The sequence below is a fragment of the Phymastichus coffea genome, unplaced genomic scaffold (genome assembly GCF_024137745.1).
Source record: "Phymastichus coffea isolate CEN01 unplaced genomic scaffold, Cenicafe_Pcof_1.1 PCOF00140, whole genome shotgun sequence".
NCBI classification, from domain to species: Eukaryota; Metazoa; Arthropoda; class Insecta; order Hymenoptera; family Eulophidae; genus Phymastichus; species Phymastichus coffea.
In genome coordinates, this window is record NW_026706951.1 from 289,829 (window position 1) to 305,449 (window position 15,621).

General features: G+C 51.7%; 1 protein-coding gene across 3 annotated transcripts in view; it reads right to left on the minus strand.

Annotated features, from left to right (window-relative positions):
- LOC131671979 (protein rhomboid) overlaps positions 1-15,621 on the minus strand; it is a 186,451-nt gene that overhangs the window by 15,857 nt on the left and 154,973 nt on the right. For all 3 annotated transcript variants that reach the window (XM_058948848.1, XM_058948847.1, XM_058948846.1), the window contains one exon: positions 10,096-10,213. In XM_058948848.1, the coding sequence (XP_058804831.1) occupies positions 10,096-10,213 (118 nt within the window). The remainder of the gene's footprint in view (positions 1-10,095; positions 10,214-15,621) is intronic.

The following is a 15,621-nucleotide window of genomic DNA, read 5'->3' on the forward strand; positions in this document are numbered from 1 at the left end:
TTCTCGTCGAGCATTAATCAACAATCTCGAGAATCTCGAGAATCTCGACAATCTCGACAATTCGACAATCTCGACAATCTCGCCAACGATCGGGCCGTGAACAAACAAAAGCAGAGAGCACCGCTGCTATCACGCAATTTCACATCAACTCGGCTACTTAGTTTCTTTCTTTTTGCGTAAAATTTACTTCGCTTGGCTGGCTGGCTCTTTGATCTCTGCAATTACGCGCGTGTATCCCCGGTGGGATAGCGCAAACGATGAAATTGCTCTTTCGTTGAGGCGAGAACCCGCCCAGTTGAGTGCTCATTTGAATCGCGGAAGGCGAGATTTTTTCTCTCTCTTCGGCGCCTGTGTAACGAGCGAGAGGAATTTGCTGCGAGAGCTTTGGGAATTTAATGATGTGAATTTTCGATTCATTGATCTTTGGACTTGTTAAGCTTTGTTGGCTTTCGAAAAGCTCCGAAAAAATGCATGCGGAGCTGAAAAATGGAGTGGTAAAGATGGAAAGTAATCATTGGCAAAAAGCAAAAGGTCAAATGTGCCAAAGTAGGTAACGAGGAGGAGAGAAAAACTGCTGTGGAGGAGCCGAGCGATTGAAATCGGTGTGCTAGCCCGAGAACTTTGGGGCAGCAGCGCCTTGCTACCTAATCTGCCGCGGTGACGCATTACCGCGATTGCCATTTGGAGAGAGAGAGCGAGCGCCAAAGTGTTCAAGTGTCTGCACAGCCAAACAAGCTGCCAGCTACGCTGTCCTATCTCCCGAGAGTTACTGATTAATCGGGAGGACGCATTAGCGTTATTGGACTTTGGAGTGTGGTCCAGATGTGATCCGAACGACGCTGAAATTCGATTTGCCTTGGTTCCTTGGCGCGAGAGAGCAGCCAGGCGCGAAAAAGCTTTCGCACTCTTTAATTCCAAACTTTGCAATGCTGTCGCTGTCTTTACGACCACGACCAACGCGCTCTTTGCTTCTCTCGTTCTTGGCTTTATTTTCCAAGGGAGGCCCGCTTATCCGCGTCCTCTCCCGAATTGCCCTAATCTTTGCCAAGTTCGCGCGTACTTTTAAATAGCCGAGAGCGAGGATTTCTAGGAGAAGCACTTACATTTTCATCTGCCCCTCCCCCTTCTCTCTGTCTGTCTCTCTCTCTCACTCTCTCATGCATTTCCCCCATGACTGCTACTTTTTCCAGCTGGTTAGCCAAAGCATGTCGCCATGAAAGTCCTTCCAAGAATCTTGCGAATGTACGCGCAAATAAAATGGAGCTTCAGCACGTGCGCAAAGTCGAGCTTTTGCTGCAAGACAAAGGATAAAACGTCGTAAAATAGGATTGTCGGGCACGGTGAAAAACGAAAAAGAAAGTCGATATATACAGCCAAAAAGCCAAACTGCTTGTATATATGTTGGCTCGAGGTATTTCTCTTTCTCGCTCGCTACGCTATGCGGCACTAAATTCGCTCGAGCTCAAGCTCGCTGGGAGAGGATGAAGTGGACTTCCCAGATAAGAGAGAGAGAGAGAGAGAGAGAGAGAGTGTGTGTGTGTGTGTGTGTGTGTGTGTGTGTGCGCGCGCGCGCGCGCTATAAGACGTAAGAGGCGAATGGGTCAAGCTAGGTTGGCTGACCAAACGGTTATGTAGTCCCGCAGGCACGGCACCGACACCGCTAAAGGATTACTGCAGCGCGCAAGCCGCAAGCGATACGATTCTCTCCCTCCCACTCTCCCGCTCTGTTCCGCTCTCGCGAGCGTCGTACGTTCGACTTTTTCATTGGCCACTTTGCCAAGCCAGCGACGCCGCGTCCACGATTATCGCTCCCGATATCGTCTGCCGTGTGTTTTTCTTGGACGAGTGGTGCGATATAGACAGCAAGTTTGAACGAGAACGGCGCTGCTGCAAGGGCTGCGCGTTCAATGGGCAGAAAGCACATCGAAGGCATCTAGCTCGCGTACGAAATGAGCGCGACGACGAGGACGGCAGCAGGTGCGAGAAAAGACACGCGCCAAAATGTTTGATAAGACAGGCAGTTAAAGCAGTGCGGGCTGCTGTGCGCGAACGGTGTGTGTATAGGTTCATTCGGCGAGCACACATTAGCTTGCCTCTCAAGTTTTGTGGTCTCCATACAAGGTGTGTATGCACAGGGCAAGCGGATGCTAAAGCAGCGGCGTTATAACGATCGTAACAACAGGCGACGACGATTTATTTGAGCGTAGATCGCGCGGTGAGATGCTCGCGCAACAGCTGTTTCTTTTTTCTTCCCGACTCCGTCGAACGTTTAATTAAACTTTGCTTTTTACTGTTTAGCAAAGTTGCGGGGAATTAGCCGAGCGCAAGATAATTTACTTGTAAACAGTCATCCGTTATCCCCCTTTTGTAGGCAGTACTCGCGCGAGCAGTACTCGCAGGGCATAACTCAAAAGTACCAAGTCTCGCGTAGCTCGCGCGCGTTCCAAACTTTTCGAAGCTAATGAATTGTGAAACTATCTCTCGCGTCTCTGTGTGCAGCGTGCAAAACTTTTTCGCCAGCTCGATTTTTATCCGAAAAATGAAAGCAGAACGAGGTCGCAAGTGGATGGACAGTATATTGATAATTAAAAGAGAATATCTCGATTGCCAAGTTGGCCATTGGCAAGTGGCTAAGAACGAAAGTTGTCTAAATCGGAGAAAAAAGAGAAGTAAGTAACACAAGTTGAAGGATGGAAGGAGTAATAGCCCGGCATTCGGATATTTGCGAAATCTGTCCGCGTGCCTCTTTTTCCGATAGCCGATTACGATCAGAGAGTGGCGAATCGCGTACAAGGCTTTAGCACAAAGTTAACCGACCAAAGGAGCTTGATAACTGACTTGGCAGCTGGTCAACGAGCTGGTCAATTAGTTGGCACGAGGGAAAGAGGGAAAGGCCGACACGTGGGCATTCGCTTTTGCGTCAAGTGTCTTCCATCGGCAGTCTTAAATTACTCACGGACGCAGCGTGCGATAACTACGACGTTTATTCATCGAGGCCGATTGCTGCTGCGACGCGCATCTCAAGGCACTCGGCGCGCGGCGCCTACCAAACATCCGAATAATTTAGCGAGGCTGTCTATTGCTTGTTTGCCACGGAAAATTTATCAGGCGGCGCGCGCCTTGTAGCCGCCTTGAGCGCCAATGAGCGAAAACGAGCAACTGATTAAAAAGAAGGCGCGCGCAGTTTGAGCCCCGCAGCTGCGACGCATACCTGCGCGCCACGCAACAAAAGAGCAGCGCTGCACAAAAGCCGCCTCAACGTTAACGCACGAAGCTGCTTTTCTCCTCCTCGGCAGCAGTCATTTGAATATTATTGATATAGACTGCGTGTTGCGCGTCCATTGTCACATTGTCACGAGAGAGTCCTGAACGTGTCTCTATGCGCGAAGCTCGCTTCGATTGAATCCACGTCGCGCGTGCTTTCTCCCCCAGCGACTAGCGAGTGTCCCGTCGACATGGTCCGTCCTATTATTTCAGGCTTATTGGAAAATGACACCCCCCCCCCTCTCTCTCTCTCTCTCTCTCGCGCGCGCACGCTTCCTTTCCTCGCTCTGATTGCAGGCGACTGGACCGACAGCCTTGCGCAAAGAAAGCTCTGATGAATTGCAACTGAAGAGGATTGAAAAGAACGTACAACAGAGCGATCAAGGAGTTTTCGGTCAGGATGGAGGCATATAATAGCTCAGCGGCTAGATTATCGTTCGGCAAAAACGAGGGGAAGCGACGTTTAACTACGGCGAGAGAGAAGAGGAGTCGAGCCGTGAAAGCAGCCGAGGAAAAACACTCGAGAGCAATCGCGGGAGCTGCTCGGTTTTTCTTGCCGATATGTCCTCCGGGAAGAGAGATGCAATGCTTTGTTTTCTTTGTTTTGTTTGGCGTCAGCGGCAGCTGCTACGAGTACAGTTTCAGCAGGTTCTTTTCGAGCTTGCGCCAGACTCGTTTGTTTTCAAAATTTTGCCAAGATTGCCTGACGCCGCTGATCTCGCGAGAGAAATTACATTGAGCCCTCGCCAATTGCATTTGGAGTTGTCGACGATCAAGCCCGCATGCGTCGGGTTTTCTCGTGGCGTAAGATTGCACAATCGAGATTAGCGCACGGCACCGCCAGATAAGCATCGGAGTGTTTCTCCCTGACAAAGCTGCCAATCACAGCAATGGTGGTGCATACTCGCAAAGCAAAATCAAGCTGCCAATTCGACCGACTCGATCGTCGAAAGGCCCTGTCCGTTGAAGACAGAGTGTTGAAAAGCGCGCGCTACGTCATCGGCGCACGCAAACAAACTGCGCGCGCGGCTAATGAGTCGCAATTATAGTTGGCAGCGCCTGCGGTAGGTAATACGAAATGCAACACTCGAAGAAAAAAGAGATTGGTCGATATGAAGCCCTTGCAATGACTATATGCATGCGCACAAGTGGGGATATTAATGGGATGCGAATGTTAAGTGCACGGCGACTTACCTTGCCCGCTGCTCGCCAGCTAAGAGCTTCGGTAGTTTAATTAATTGTTCTCGGAGTCTGCTCTCTGAATATTGTTTGCCTTATCGCCCATGCCAATCGATTCTCTTCCTTGCCCGCGCAGTTCCAAGCGACTTTAAAGGCTGCTTCCTTCGATCGACTTTGGCATTAAGGGAACGTCATCGGTCGACCCGGCCGATCCGATATTCGTAATAACGAGAGTCTAATATGGACCTTCGATAGACAATAGCGCGGCTGCGCAATCCAAGATCAAATTGGCATGTGCGCGTGAAGCGATGGTAGATGCAGTTGAAAACTGATCGCCTGGTCGGCCTCCTTCATAACCAAATACTTGCGTGCGAGTGAGCTATCGGCGCGTGGCTTGGTTGCGTTCGAATCGAGAAGCTATTCCGCTTAGTGTGCGCGCAATGCCAATTTCCGAATGCCTATGTAACCGGATAAAAGGCCGCTCATCGAGAGAGCCAAGCCGATCAACTCCGATTTCTCCGATTCGTCCTCGCAAACGTAAAGAGATTAGCTTTTTTCGCGGGCTTAATTCGCAATCGACTCGGTCGCCGGTTGACAACTTGAAGCGGTGCGAACGAAGGGGCACGGGCCACGCGTAACGATGACGACTTCGGTTGAGGCTGCTCAAATTGGAGCCCAGCCAGCGCTCCTTATTTTGGCACTTGGCGCAAATCGCGCGTGACCGTAACACCTTGCTCTCACGAGAGCGCGAGGCCTCTGAAATTTAACGTATTTGCCGAGAAAGCGTTGAGAGAGAGCATATCGGTTTGGCGGCACGGAGAGATGTCGGCGGCTGCATTGGACGTCAATTGTCGAAAAAAGACGATTGTCGATTCGGACGAAGATGGAGTGAAACAGGGACTAGCATGCGGCGGCGGCGGCGGCGGCGGCGGCGGCGGCGGCGTCGACGGGTATGAGTCAACACGATGATAATGGTGGCGCGCATACGGTCTAATCCCAACGCTCTGCGCGCGTTTACCCAAGTGGCGTTATAACGGTGTACCGTGGGCGTGAAAGAAGCAGAAGAAGGGAGTTGACGTTGCCACATGTTGCCTGTTTAGCTTTCACCGGCAACAATGGGCAGGTGCGCGTGGTTCGATGCACTCACTGCTCGTTTCTAACTCTACGGGACTGCGTGGATCGAACGCGCCGGTTCTCGATCAGAGCTTCCGATCGAGTCGAGTGCGGATTACAAGGATGCCGAAAGCTGCCCGCCAGCCTGGAGGCGCTGGAAAGCCGTCGCACGGACGTTGACAAGAACAAAGCCCGAGGCGTCCAGACGCTCCAGAGTGGCCGATGCTTTGCATAATTTTGAGAGCGAAGAGGTCGGTGCAACGACGTGGCAATGCAGGGGGCGTCGTGCGTGCGCGCGGCGAGCAGGCCGATGACACCCGGCGTGTGCACTGGTGCGGCACGGGCGCCTCGAGGGGGGCAGCAGCGGCAGCCGAACGCCAAAGCGACGGAAGCCAACCAAACGACGAAGAGCCTGCTGACAATCGGACGGCCGAGCTAATTATTGGCTTTGACTTTGACTCGGTGGTGCAGCCGCTGCTGTCGAAAAAACCAACTGCGAAAGTGCTGCCCTTCGAAGGCCCAGTCGCCTTCGCGCAAACGCGCGCGTCGAAGCGACGGCGGACAAGATTGTTCCTCGTCCCGGGAAACCGCGACACTTTGATTGACGCCTGGCCAGCTCCGCGCAGCAGCTGAGCGCTCTCGAAGCGCAAAGCAAGTTTACGGTTATGAGACTGAAATATCGGCAACGAGGCTTGCAAAGGGCAAGAGAGGGGGCGAGAGGGAAAATAGCGCTCCATCGATTCTCGCTTTATTCGCCAGGGTCGATAACAAAGAAGCGGTAAGAGGATGAGCCGTCGCTCCTTCGCTCGCGGCGCACTTTCAATTCATCAGCAAAGTTTGCTCTTGAAACTTGGCCAAATTCAATATTTTCGATACTTTTGCTCGATCATAAAAACGTGAAGTTTGCGTTATTTTCCTTTTTGCTCTGCCGAGCCAATAAAATGTACATGTATAGCACTGCCAGCACGCCCGCAAATTATATTGCCAGTACAAATATCCGACGCTTATTTTTGATGGTTGCAACGAAGAAACCGCTCGTCCATGAAACAAAGACATGCTGCAAAAGTTCGCAAGGATCGCTCGAGCTTAATGAAAGTCGAGCGTCAATCGAGTGCTGGCAAACAAAAGCAAACATAAGGAACGGGAGAGCCCGCTAAACATATAATATTCGTGGCGAGCGTTTGGTTTTTCCACCGGCAGCTCGCGTGGGGTCGTCGAGCGAAAACAAAGAAGGGTGCAGCCGCGGCGGCGAGGGAGGCGAGGGAGGCGAGGGAGGCGAGGGAGGCTAGGTAGGACAACGCACGCGAACGCGTCACGCATGGCGAGAGCTAGCTGCTAGCTGGCTGGCCCCCGCCGCACGTGTACACCTGAACGAAGCGAGCGAGCGAGCGAGCGAGGGCCAACCGACGCGCGCGCGACCGGCTTTTCGACATTTTTCAAGCTCAATGGGCCAGTGCAAGTTGTCTGCCGGGGCCCTCGTCGTCCGGACGTTGCGACACAGGGTCCAACGCGGCGCCGAGGAGGAGGGAGTGGATCGCGTGCCGCTAAGCGCTCGTAAACAACCTGACGCGCCGCGGGTGCGTCGGGGGAGCCCACTGCAATTGTTTCGTCGGCAGGCATCGCCATAGCAGCGGGCCCCTGCTCTCGGCCGAGGGAGGATTCGAGGCGCACTCGAGTGGACGGGAGGAGTAGTTGCCGCCCGCTTTGCCCTTTGCCGAGCGCGTCGAGCACGAGAGCTCTGGGCACAACTGTGGCCACCCACCTCGGTCCCGAGCAAGAGCGCGATCGAAGATAGCAAACGGGAAAGCGCGCCGGCTAACGCGTCGTCTAATTTTGGCCCGCCGCGCCGCAGGCCGGGAGGGGTTATCTTTATTTGGCAGAGCTGCCGCCGCCCGCAGCGGATGGCGCCTCGCTGTTGGAATGCCACCAGTGGCCTGAGCCTAGACTCGTATCTGCGTTAATTGATTGTCTGGAACGCCGCGTTCGGATTTGTGCGCCGTTCCCAGTCGCGCAGAGCTCCTCTTCTTGTCGGTGCCTCTTCACTTTTACGTTCATCACTGCTGCACGGCCAACGCTGCTTGCCAACGCTGCTTGCCAACGGGCCCGATCTGCATCGCACGAGTGAATTTCAATCGATCGTTGGCGGTCATCGTCGTTTCGTTCTTGCAAAGCTTCTCACCGAATCGCACTGGCGCGATAGAATAGGCGAGCGCGAATCGAATAAGAAAGGGCGAGAGAGCCAATCGATACGACTCGCTGAAAAAAGTTAAGGGAGCAAACAAAGGTTTTGTCAGCCTCGGCGAGCGATGTAATGCCGACTGCAACCTGCAACCAAGTAGGGAGTCGCTGGATTATCGATCGGCGAGAAATGTGTAGGAGCTTGAGCCAATTTCAGACGACGGGCATGTTAAAAAGCACCTGTGAAATGTGCAGTGCGGAAAACGAACGACACATGCCGGTTTAGCAGGGAATCAAGCCGTGTTCCACGCGCAAGATTACCGGATTCGGTCTATATCTTTGTGTCTCTTGCCGGGAAAGCCCCTTTGGCGTGCGAGCGCCACGTGCTTTATGATATCTGCCGCGAAGAAGCTCGCGCGCCAGATGAAACTTGCGCTCTCGATGCTCGCTGTGTACGTCCAATTGAAAACAGCCAAATGTCTTTTTGCTTTCTGCAGACCGCAACTGCGCTGGCACGGGTGCACCACCTCGGGCTCGTTACAGCCTTTCAAATTAAGCTAGTACACGACGGCTTTAACGCACGAGCGAAAACTCGCTCGCCTCCCCGACTATTCGCGCCTAGCCGTGCTCTTGCCCGCGAACAATCTATGACGACTTTGTCGCGTCGATTTATTCTTGGCGATATTTTCGATGCGGCTGACCACGACAAACCTTTATGTAATTCTACCAAATCCCAGTCGACATTATCATTTAGTCCGGCTGGCGTTTATACAGTGGCAATAAAATAAAAGCTGCTATTTCCTCTCTCTCTCTCTCTCTCTCTCGCTTTCGCTAGCGGCTGAGTGGGCAGGTATTTTTATTAAAAGAACCCGCCTGGTCATTATCATTCGTCGTTGTTTCTCCCTCTTTCTCCCTTGTGCTCTAGATCAGGATAATTGTTAATTTTTACGGACTCTAACTACTCTTTTATATTGCCATCCTAGCCGCGCCTCGGACCTAAATTTATGTCGTTGATTTAAATTCGGCTGGACGGTAATTGGTCGAGGTGAAGTCAATGAAAATATATAATATAAATTTGATCGGACGAGTAAACGGATTTCCGAATTTTAATCGTCAGAATGAACGAGAGTGCGCTTGCAGGACAGAAAAAAATATCTCTTGGTTAATTCCTCGTATAAAAGCAATTTGCATCGGGCGTTGGCCGACTCGGCCAAATTTTAATAAAAGCGAAGCTCAATGCACTTAGCACTTGAATTGCAGGGCAGGCAAGGCAGGCAGGGCAGGAAGGAACGAGGGACAATCGCCGACCGTGTGGGGCAGAGCAGAGACGCTAATTGGCAATAATGGACTTTGCAGCAAAGACATGCAGCAGGCACTCGACAGCAGAGTGCTCCGTCGTGCGATTTTTCCTAACGAGCAAGAAACAAACATGCGTTAAGTTGTCGCTTTCTTCTCGGCGGTGGCTGCACGCAGCGGAGGTAGCGACAACGCGACGGAGCGTTCGCGAGCAGTGCTTTAATGGGTTTCAATCGAGCAGCTTGCAGCTCTTGTTAGCCAGGAGCAGGCGTAACGCGCTTAAAATTACAGGCCAGCGCACGGCTAAGGGGCTCCGTTCGCCCAATCTCTCCTTGTATTCGCATGCTCTTCCAACGGCCAGGCATTCCATCGGTCCTTTTTCTCCCAACGACGAGACGAGACGAGACCGTAACAAAGGTCGACAAAGTGTGTTTGTTATAGAGCGCAGCGCCACAGCCTCGTGAATCCTTTATTAAGGTGTCTCTTGGCCCGCAAACACCACTCGACAGCGAGCGAGCAGGCTGCATCTACATTAAACACCTCTGGTCCAAAGCTTCGCCCAAGTCCCACTTTAACTGTGCCGGAGCAGTGCGGAGTTTAATTAATGAGGGAGGAAGAGAGAGAGAGAGAGAGAGAGAGAGAGAGAGAGAGAGAGAGAGAGCGAGAGAAGCTTCGACGGCTCGGTCGCTCGTTTGCAGCAACGGCAGCAACAGCCGCGCCGGAACACTTCGGCTGCCGTTACCCTCTTCTTCCGAGCAGGCCGTGCAGTCAAAGATTTAGTGCAACTCGATGCCTCTCGGCTGCTGTTCCCTCGGTAACTCTTTTTAACGATCAGGACCACGGCGTTATTCGCTGCTTTTCGATCGACCACTGATTCGCTTTAGTCGGCCGTAGACCATCGCGACGTTCAGTAGAATGCAGCTGAAGAAGAAGATACCTCGTTGACGAAATCGATAAAGTGTGAAGGAACCAGTTGAGAAGACAAGGTCGATAACGTAAGCAGAATTGGGCGAGGATCGACACGACAATTATTGAAAAGCAGTCTCAATGCGAGATCGTACTCACCTCGACGAGAGTGATGAGGATGATGAAGAGGGGCGGTGGACAGCAGGTATAGTGATCAGCGTAATACTTGCGGTCGCGCTCCTCCGTCAGGAACTCGTCGCCAATCATGCGTACCATCCTGAAAAAAGCAACGAGAAAGGCACGCTGTATTGTCACTTTCTATAGATTCCAGATCGGCAATGCCGTCGCATGGACATGCGCGAGTGGCTTATGCCTCGTGCTTGGACAGCAGCCGGCGCACGAGCAGAGAACAGATTATCCAAGAACCCTTCGCAAGCAGTGGCATGGCTGCCTGGCCTCTCGCTCGCCGGCAAATTCAATTTGCACCTCACCTCCGCCTCCAACTAATTTTTACGAGGCAGACAGGGCCAGCATGGCTGGCGTATAAACGCAAAATCTGGTGCTTGCGCGAGAGCTCGGCGTCACCGGCAATTACTCTCACTTTGTAATAACAAGGCACGAGCTTAAATGGACGCGCAAGTCGCTCGTAAACAGAGGCTTTGTTGGTTCACCCTCGATTGATCTCTCTCTCTCTCGCTCTCTTCCCTTCTAGAGACGTACGTGTGCGATGGTGAGTCACACTCGACTCCGACGAGCAACAGACAGAAAAGTCGAGGAATCGCTTCGCTGCTCGAACGACAGCAAAAGGTCGAGGGTTGAAGTATCGATCAACAGCCACGTCGCGTGAGTACTCGACGAATGACTAATTAGCAGTGTGTGGCTTTGCTTCGAGGACGTTGACTGCGCGAGCATTACGTGCAAATTAGCATAATTCTTCCAGACGGAAAAGCTCAGTGAAACAAAAGCACACATACAAGTACAGCAACATCCGACTCGTGTACTGCAGGCGCACAAATTACCTCACTCCTTTCTCGAGTGTAGCATGAATTTTCCATAGCACTTGGATTTCCAAGACGCCCGTACACTCTTCACGAGAGAGAGATCGAATTTCGCGAAGCCGAGAAAGAGCCGTAAGGAACCGAGAGAGGCAAAATGAATAAAGTGGGACAGAAGAATAGAATCTACAGGCACAGCAGCGAGTCTACTCTGCTGTCGAGTGCCTGGCGCGTGTCTCGACTTTGTATTGCAGTGCCGCCGCGAGAGAGAGAGAGAGAGAGAGAGAGAGAGAGAGAGAGAGAGAGAGAGAGAGAGAGAGAGAGAGAGAGAGAGAGAGAGAGAGAGAGAGAGAGAGAGAGAGAGAGAGAGAGAGAGAGGCTTTACGCTCGGGAAGGCATGAAATTGCGGTGTCGAGTACGCGTACACATACCACCTACGTGTGAATTATTAACTTGGAATTTTGCAGTTTCCTCAACCACTCGGGGGATTACTTCATTGAGTTGCTTGTTGTTCTATTGTCAGATTAAGAAAAAGAGGGAAAAGGGAGAGCAGCAGAGATTGGCAGCAGGTCTTTGTTAGCAGTATGCTGCTGCTGTAACCAGAAAAGTAACTGAAGAACGGGCGCTACGAATACGTGAGAAGCTTAATTTATGGCTACCAGTGGAAAGCTCGAGCGGAGCACAACCCTCGAGAAATATAACTCATCGTTAGGTAGAGTGACGAGGCGCAAACAAAACGTATATATAGCATCAATACTCCATGGGCGCGAGAAAGTACGTAAGAAAAATGAGCAGAGCGGCAACAATATCAGAAAGAGTTTGACTGAAATTGTCGATGAGAGTATCATTGCCGTGCACTTATTCACGTGGTCAGCCGGACCCTCGAGTTTTTTTCGCGCCATTTCGCGCACGACGGAACGAAAGCCCGCAGTCGAGAGCTTGCGATTGGATATTTCAGCTCGATGATATTGCGAAATATACGCGAAAATCGCTTCTCCTTTTTCGGGGGCTGCGTCTATATTCTTGAAACATACGATTATTCATCGTCGGAAAAGCCGCTCAACTCTGCCAATACGTAAAAGCATATTGTCTCATTGAATTAGTTTCGTTGCAGTTTGCTTGACCAAACATATTGTAAATTGATGTCTATGTGAGGGTGCGATGGCACGTGGTTTCTGGTGAACAACTAAGCGCCACTTGGCTTCGCGCGAGCTGCTCTGTTACTTGGTATTAAGCGATGATGAATTGCCTGCTCGGAGAAACGATCGTAATCGTGGGGATGACGTTGATTTTTTCGTGGATACAGCCTGGATGGTTATTGGCGTCGCCTGCCTGTCATTGGCGCTATACACCATTTATCTTATAATTAACGAAGTGGATTTTAATTAAAGCGGCACAGCTGGACTTTACTTGATTGGCACTTGGGTGCGCGCGCCTGCCTCGCATCGCTGCTCCGTTCAGTATATTATTGTCAATCACCAGGAATCGCGTTTGATTGGGCATTGGACTTTGGGCACTGAAGGGCGAACGGCGAGAAAGAAATCTGGACGCCTGGCCACAGAGCGCTGCCGCCCATAGAGCCAATCGAAATGCGCGATGTCACTGGACGGTATAGCAGTTGGCAACAGGACAAAATACATCGGAGAGAAGGTTCCGATCTATTATTCAATTTTAATCGCGAAGGTCGCCGAAGAAAGAAATTTTTCTCTCAGGCATTGGCTCGGAGAAAGAAAAACCGATTGACTGGGTGCATCGAGACGTGAATCGATAAGAGGCTCTCCCTCTCACTCGCGAAATGGAAAAATCGAGGGTTGGCTTGGGTTGGGTTGGGTTCGGGTTGGGCTTGCCAGAGCAGAGTAAAAACGGCGCGCGAGTGCGAGTGCGAGTTGCGCGACCAGCTGGAAGATATAGAAAGGGAAAAGCGATGTAAGATGCCTTTTTATCGAGGCTCCTACTCTTCCCTCCCTCTCCTTTCGAGGCTCTTACTTAGCATCGTCTTTTTCCTCGCGACTGTTTGTGCAAGTGCTAATGGCTTCGATTTCTTGGTGAGGCGCGCGACGCTATGCATAGTAATCGACACATCTCGCCGTATTGCTTTTTCTTTTGCTACAAATACCCTTGCTACGGATAGCAACATTTGCCAATGCATGATTCCTGATTAGTCCAAATGCACGGCTGTTCGAAAATCAATTCAAAATGCCCGGCAAACCCAGTTTCAAAGCGCATTGAAAAGCGGAAAAAAAAGCCAAAAGGAAAACGGTAATCACGCTTAAAAACATAAAAGTCTATTTTCCGGTTGCGCAAATGGAGGTTAGTGAGAGAGAAAGATAGAGAGAGAAAGAGAGAGAGAGAGAGAGAGAGGTGTTCGCAACGAAGAACGTTTACCAGAACGAGCGAGCAAGCGCCACTACCGTGGCGCAGCCAGTAGTTACGTCCGAGTTAGGTCCGACGAAAAGGCGAGATCAGTGGCGCGCAGCCAATACTCTGAAAGAGTGGCGCAGTAACAGTCAGCATGAAAAGGTTGATGAACGAAGAAAGTGGACTGATATCTAATCGAAAACGAGCAAAATGAAATTGCAAACGAGAAATAATTAGGCCAATAGTAGAAATTCGCGCGAAAGAAAGGGCCGCTGATCTTTTGTGCATCATCGTCGCGCCCAAGGACGCGTGCGCCTCTCAAAGGCCTTCCGCGAAATTCTCGGAGAAATGGAAACGAGCGCGATAGAGAGCGTGGCAAAAAAAGAGGATGGCAACTGATCAAAGGCAAAAGGCCGATATCGCATCTCTCGGTAGGTCTGCGTACCTTGCTAATGGAAAAGAAGAAAGTATTTGCTAGTGAAAAAGAGGGAAGAGAATTCCGTTGTAAAGTTTCACAGGCGAAAGCATGAAGGCGCTTATGCCTATGTATATTTAAAGATAAATTTACAACGCTCAACAAACACACTCACACGCGCGTGGCGTGCACTTGAGACACGCGTGCACACAAGGCTTCCCTTTTTCACGAGCGCGATGCATATACCAGGCACCTGTCGTCGTAGCCGTTTACACACCTGCTGGCGTAATTCCACTCGCTGCCTACGCTTCTTATCTCGCGACAATCATAATTTCGATGTTATTATCCCCCCCCCCTCCATGTTAATTCTCGCGAAAATTAAAAAAAGGCAAATCGACCAGACATTCCGGTTCTTATTTCAGCTAAGGAATAATTGCTTATCAAGTTGTGCGCCTGTGGCAACGCCTCTATAAATCGACGATTGGATGAATTTCTCACTACGTTGTTTTTTGTGCAGCAGCAGCTCGTCGAAAGGCGAATGGCAATTAGTATGGATTAGCGTGGGAAGCAGGATGACGGCTGGCAGGGGGTGGGGCGAGCGCGCGGTTTACCATACGCTCGTGCATCATCGTGCCGAGGCAGAGAAGCCCACCTGCGCTGATTTAGGCGTTTATAGGAGGGAGCTTAGTTGGAAGCTATCGAAGTTGCACAGCAATAACCGCTCGCTTTTTCACCTTCATACTTGGGAGCTGATGTACTAATATACGATCGTTCGACGACCCACATTCATTTCCAAATGGAAAATATGATTGCTCGACTAAGAAAAGAAAGCTTTCACGTTTACGAAGCCTCCATCCAATAATAGCTTTCCTGAATAGATCGCCGCGACACCAGTCAGCGAAAAAAGGAGTGGCGTACACCTTATTTTCAAGCGCAATGAGAAAACGCAATCGAAGGTGGTTTTCCTGGGGCGAAGCATCGTCGACTTTGTCGAGTGGCGCGCAAGCAGCAAACTGCTCTGCGCGAACCGGGGAGCAATCTGCCCGGCGAGTTTCGGGCGGGCGCGCAAGGTGCCATGTTTGCTCTGGGCCGTCGGCGAAAAATGACGGCGAAAAATGACGGCGAAAAATGACGGCGAAAAATAACGGCGAAAAATGACGCGACCGAGAGAGCCGACAATTGAGTAAGAGCTGCCAGCGGGCCACCGGCGCTCGGGCAGCAGCGAACTGCTGCAGCTTTCAAGTTTCCAGTCAATTAGCGGAAGGATTTTCCCTGGTGGCCACGTGCCGGCGCAGCAGCAGCTGGCACAAGTGGCGCGATATCGATTGACTTTTGCGCGACTTGGACGAATTTCGGCCGAGGATAAGCAGATTCGGCCCCCGGTGAACCGGTGAACGGTTCATGGTCTTGCTATCAGCCGCAGTTAGTCGAATGATCGCATGCTGTCAACGTTGCAGCTGCGCCGGCGGCGGCACTGGGCTCGCGAGCGGATACCGAACGGGCTCGCTATTTCGCTGGTCCGATCGGTCCGAGCCGCCGCGACGATCGACCGAAGAAAAGCCCCGCCGAGGCATTCGAACGGTCGCTCGCGAACCTTGAGCAGCGCGCGCCTGGCTGCTGGCTGTCCTGATAATTATCCGAAAGCCGACTAGGCCGCAGCGCACGCACAGCCCAGAGCCGTCGAGCACAGCCGAAAGGAAGCCTCTTTGAACCTGCTCGAGATCCGAGTGCAGGGATGCTGCACGGCAGATCGACGAAATTGGCGCACACGGAGCAGGCGTTACATAACGCCCATAATGCCGGGGCTAGGCCGCTGCCGCGAGTATTGATCTCGTTACGAATCGCCGACGACGAGGAGGGATGCCGTGATGTTGCGCGATCGTTGGTATTTCTTTGAGCGCGCTCGCGAGGCATCGC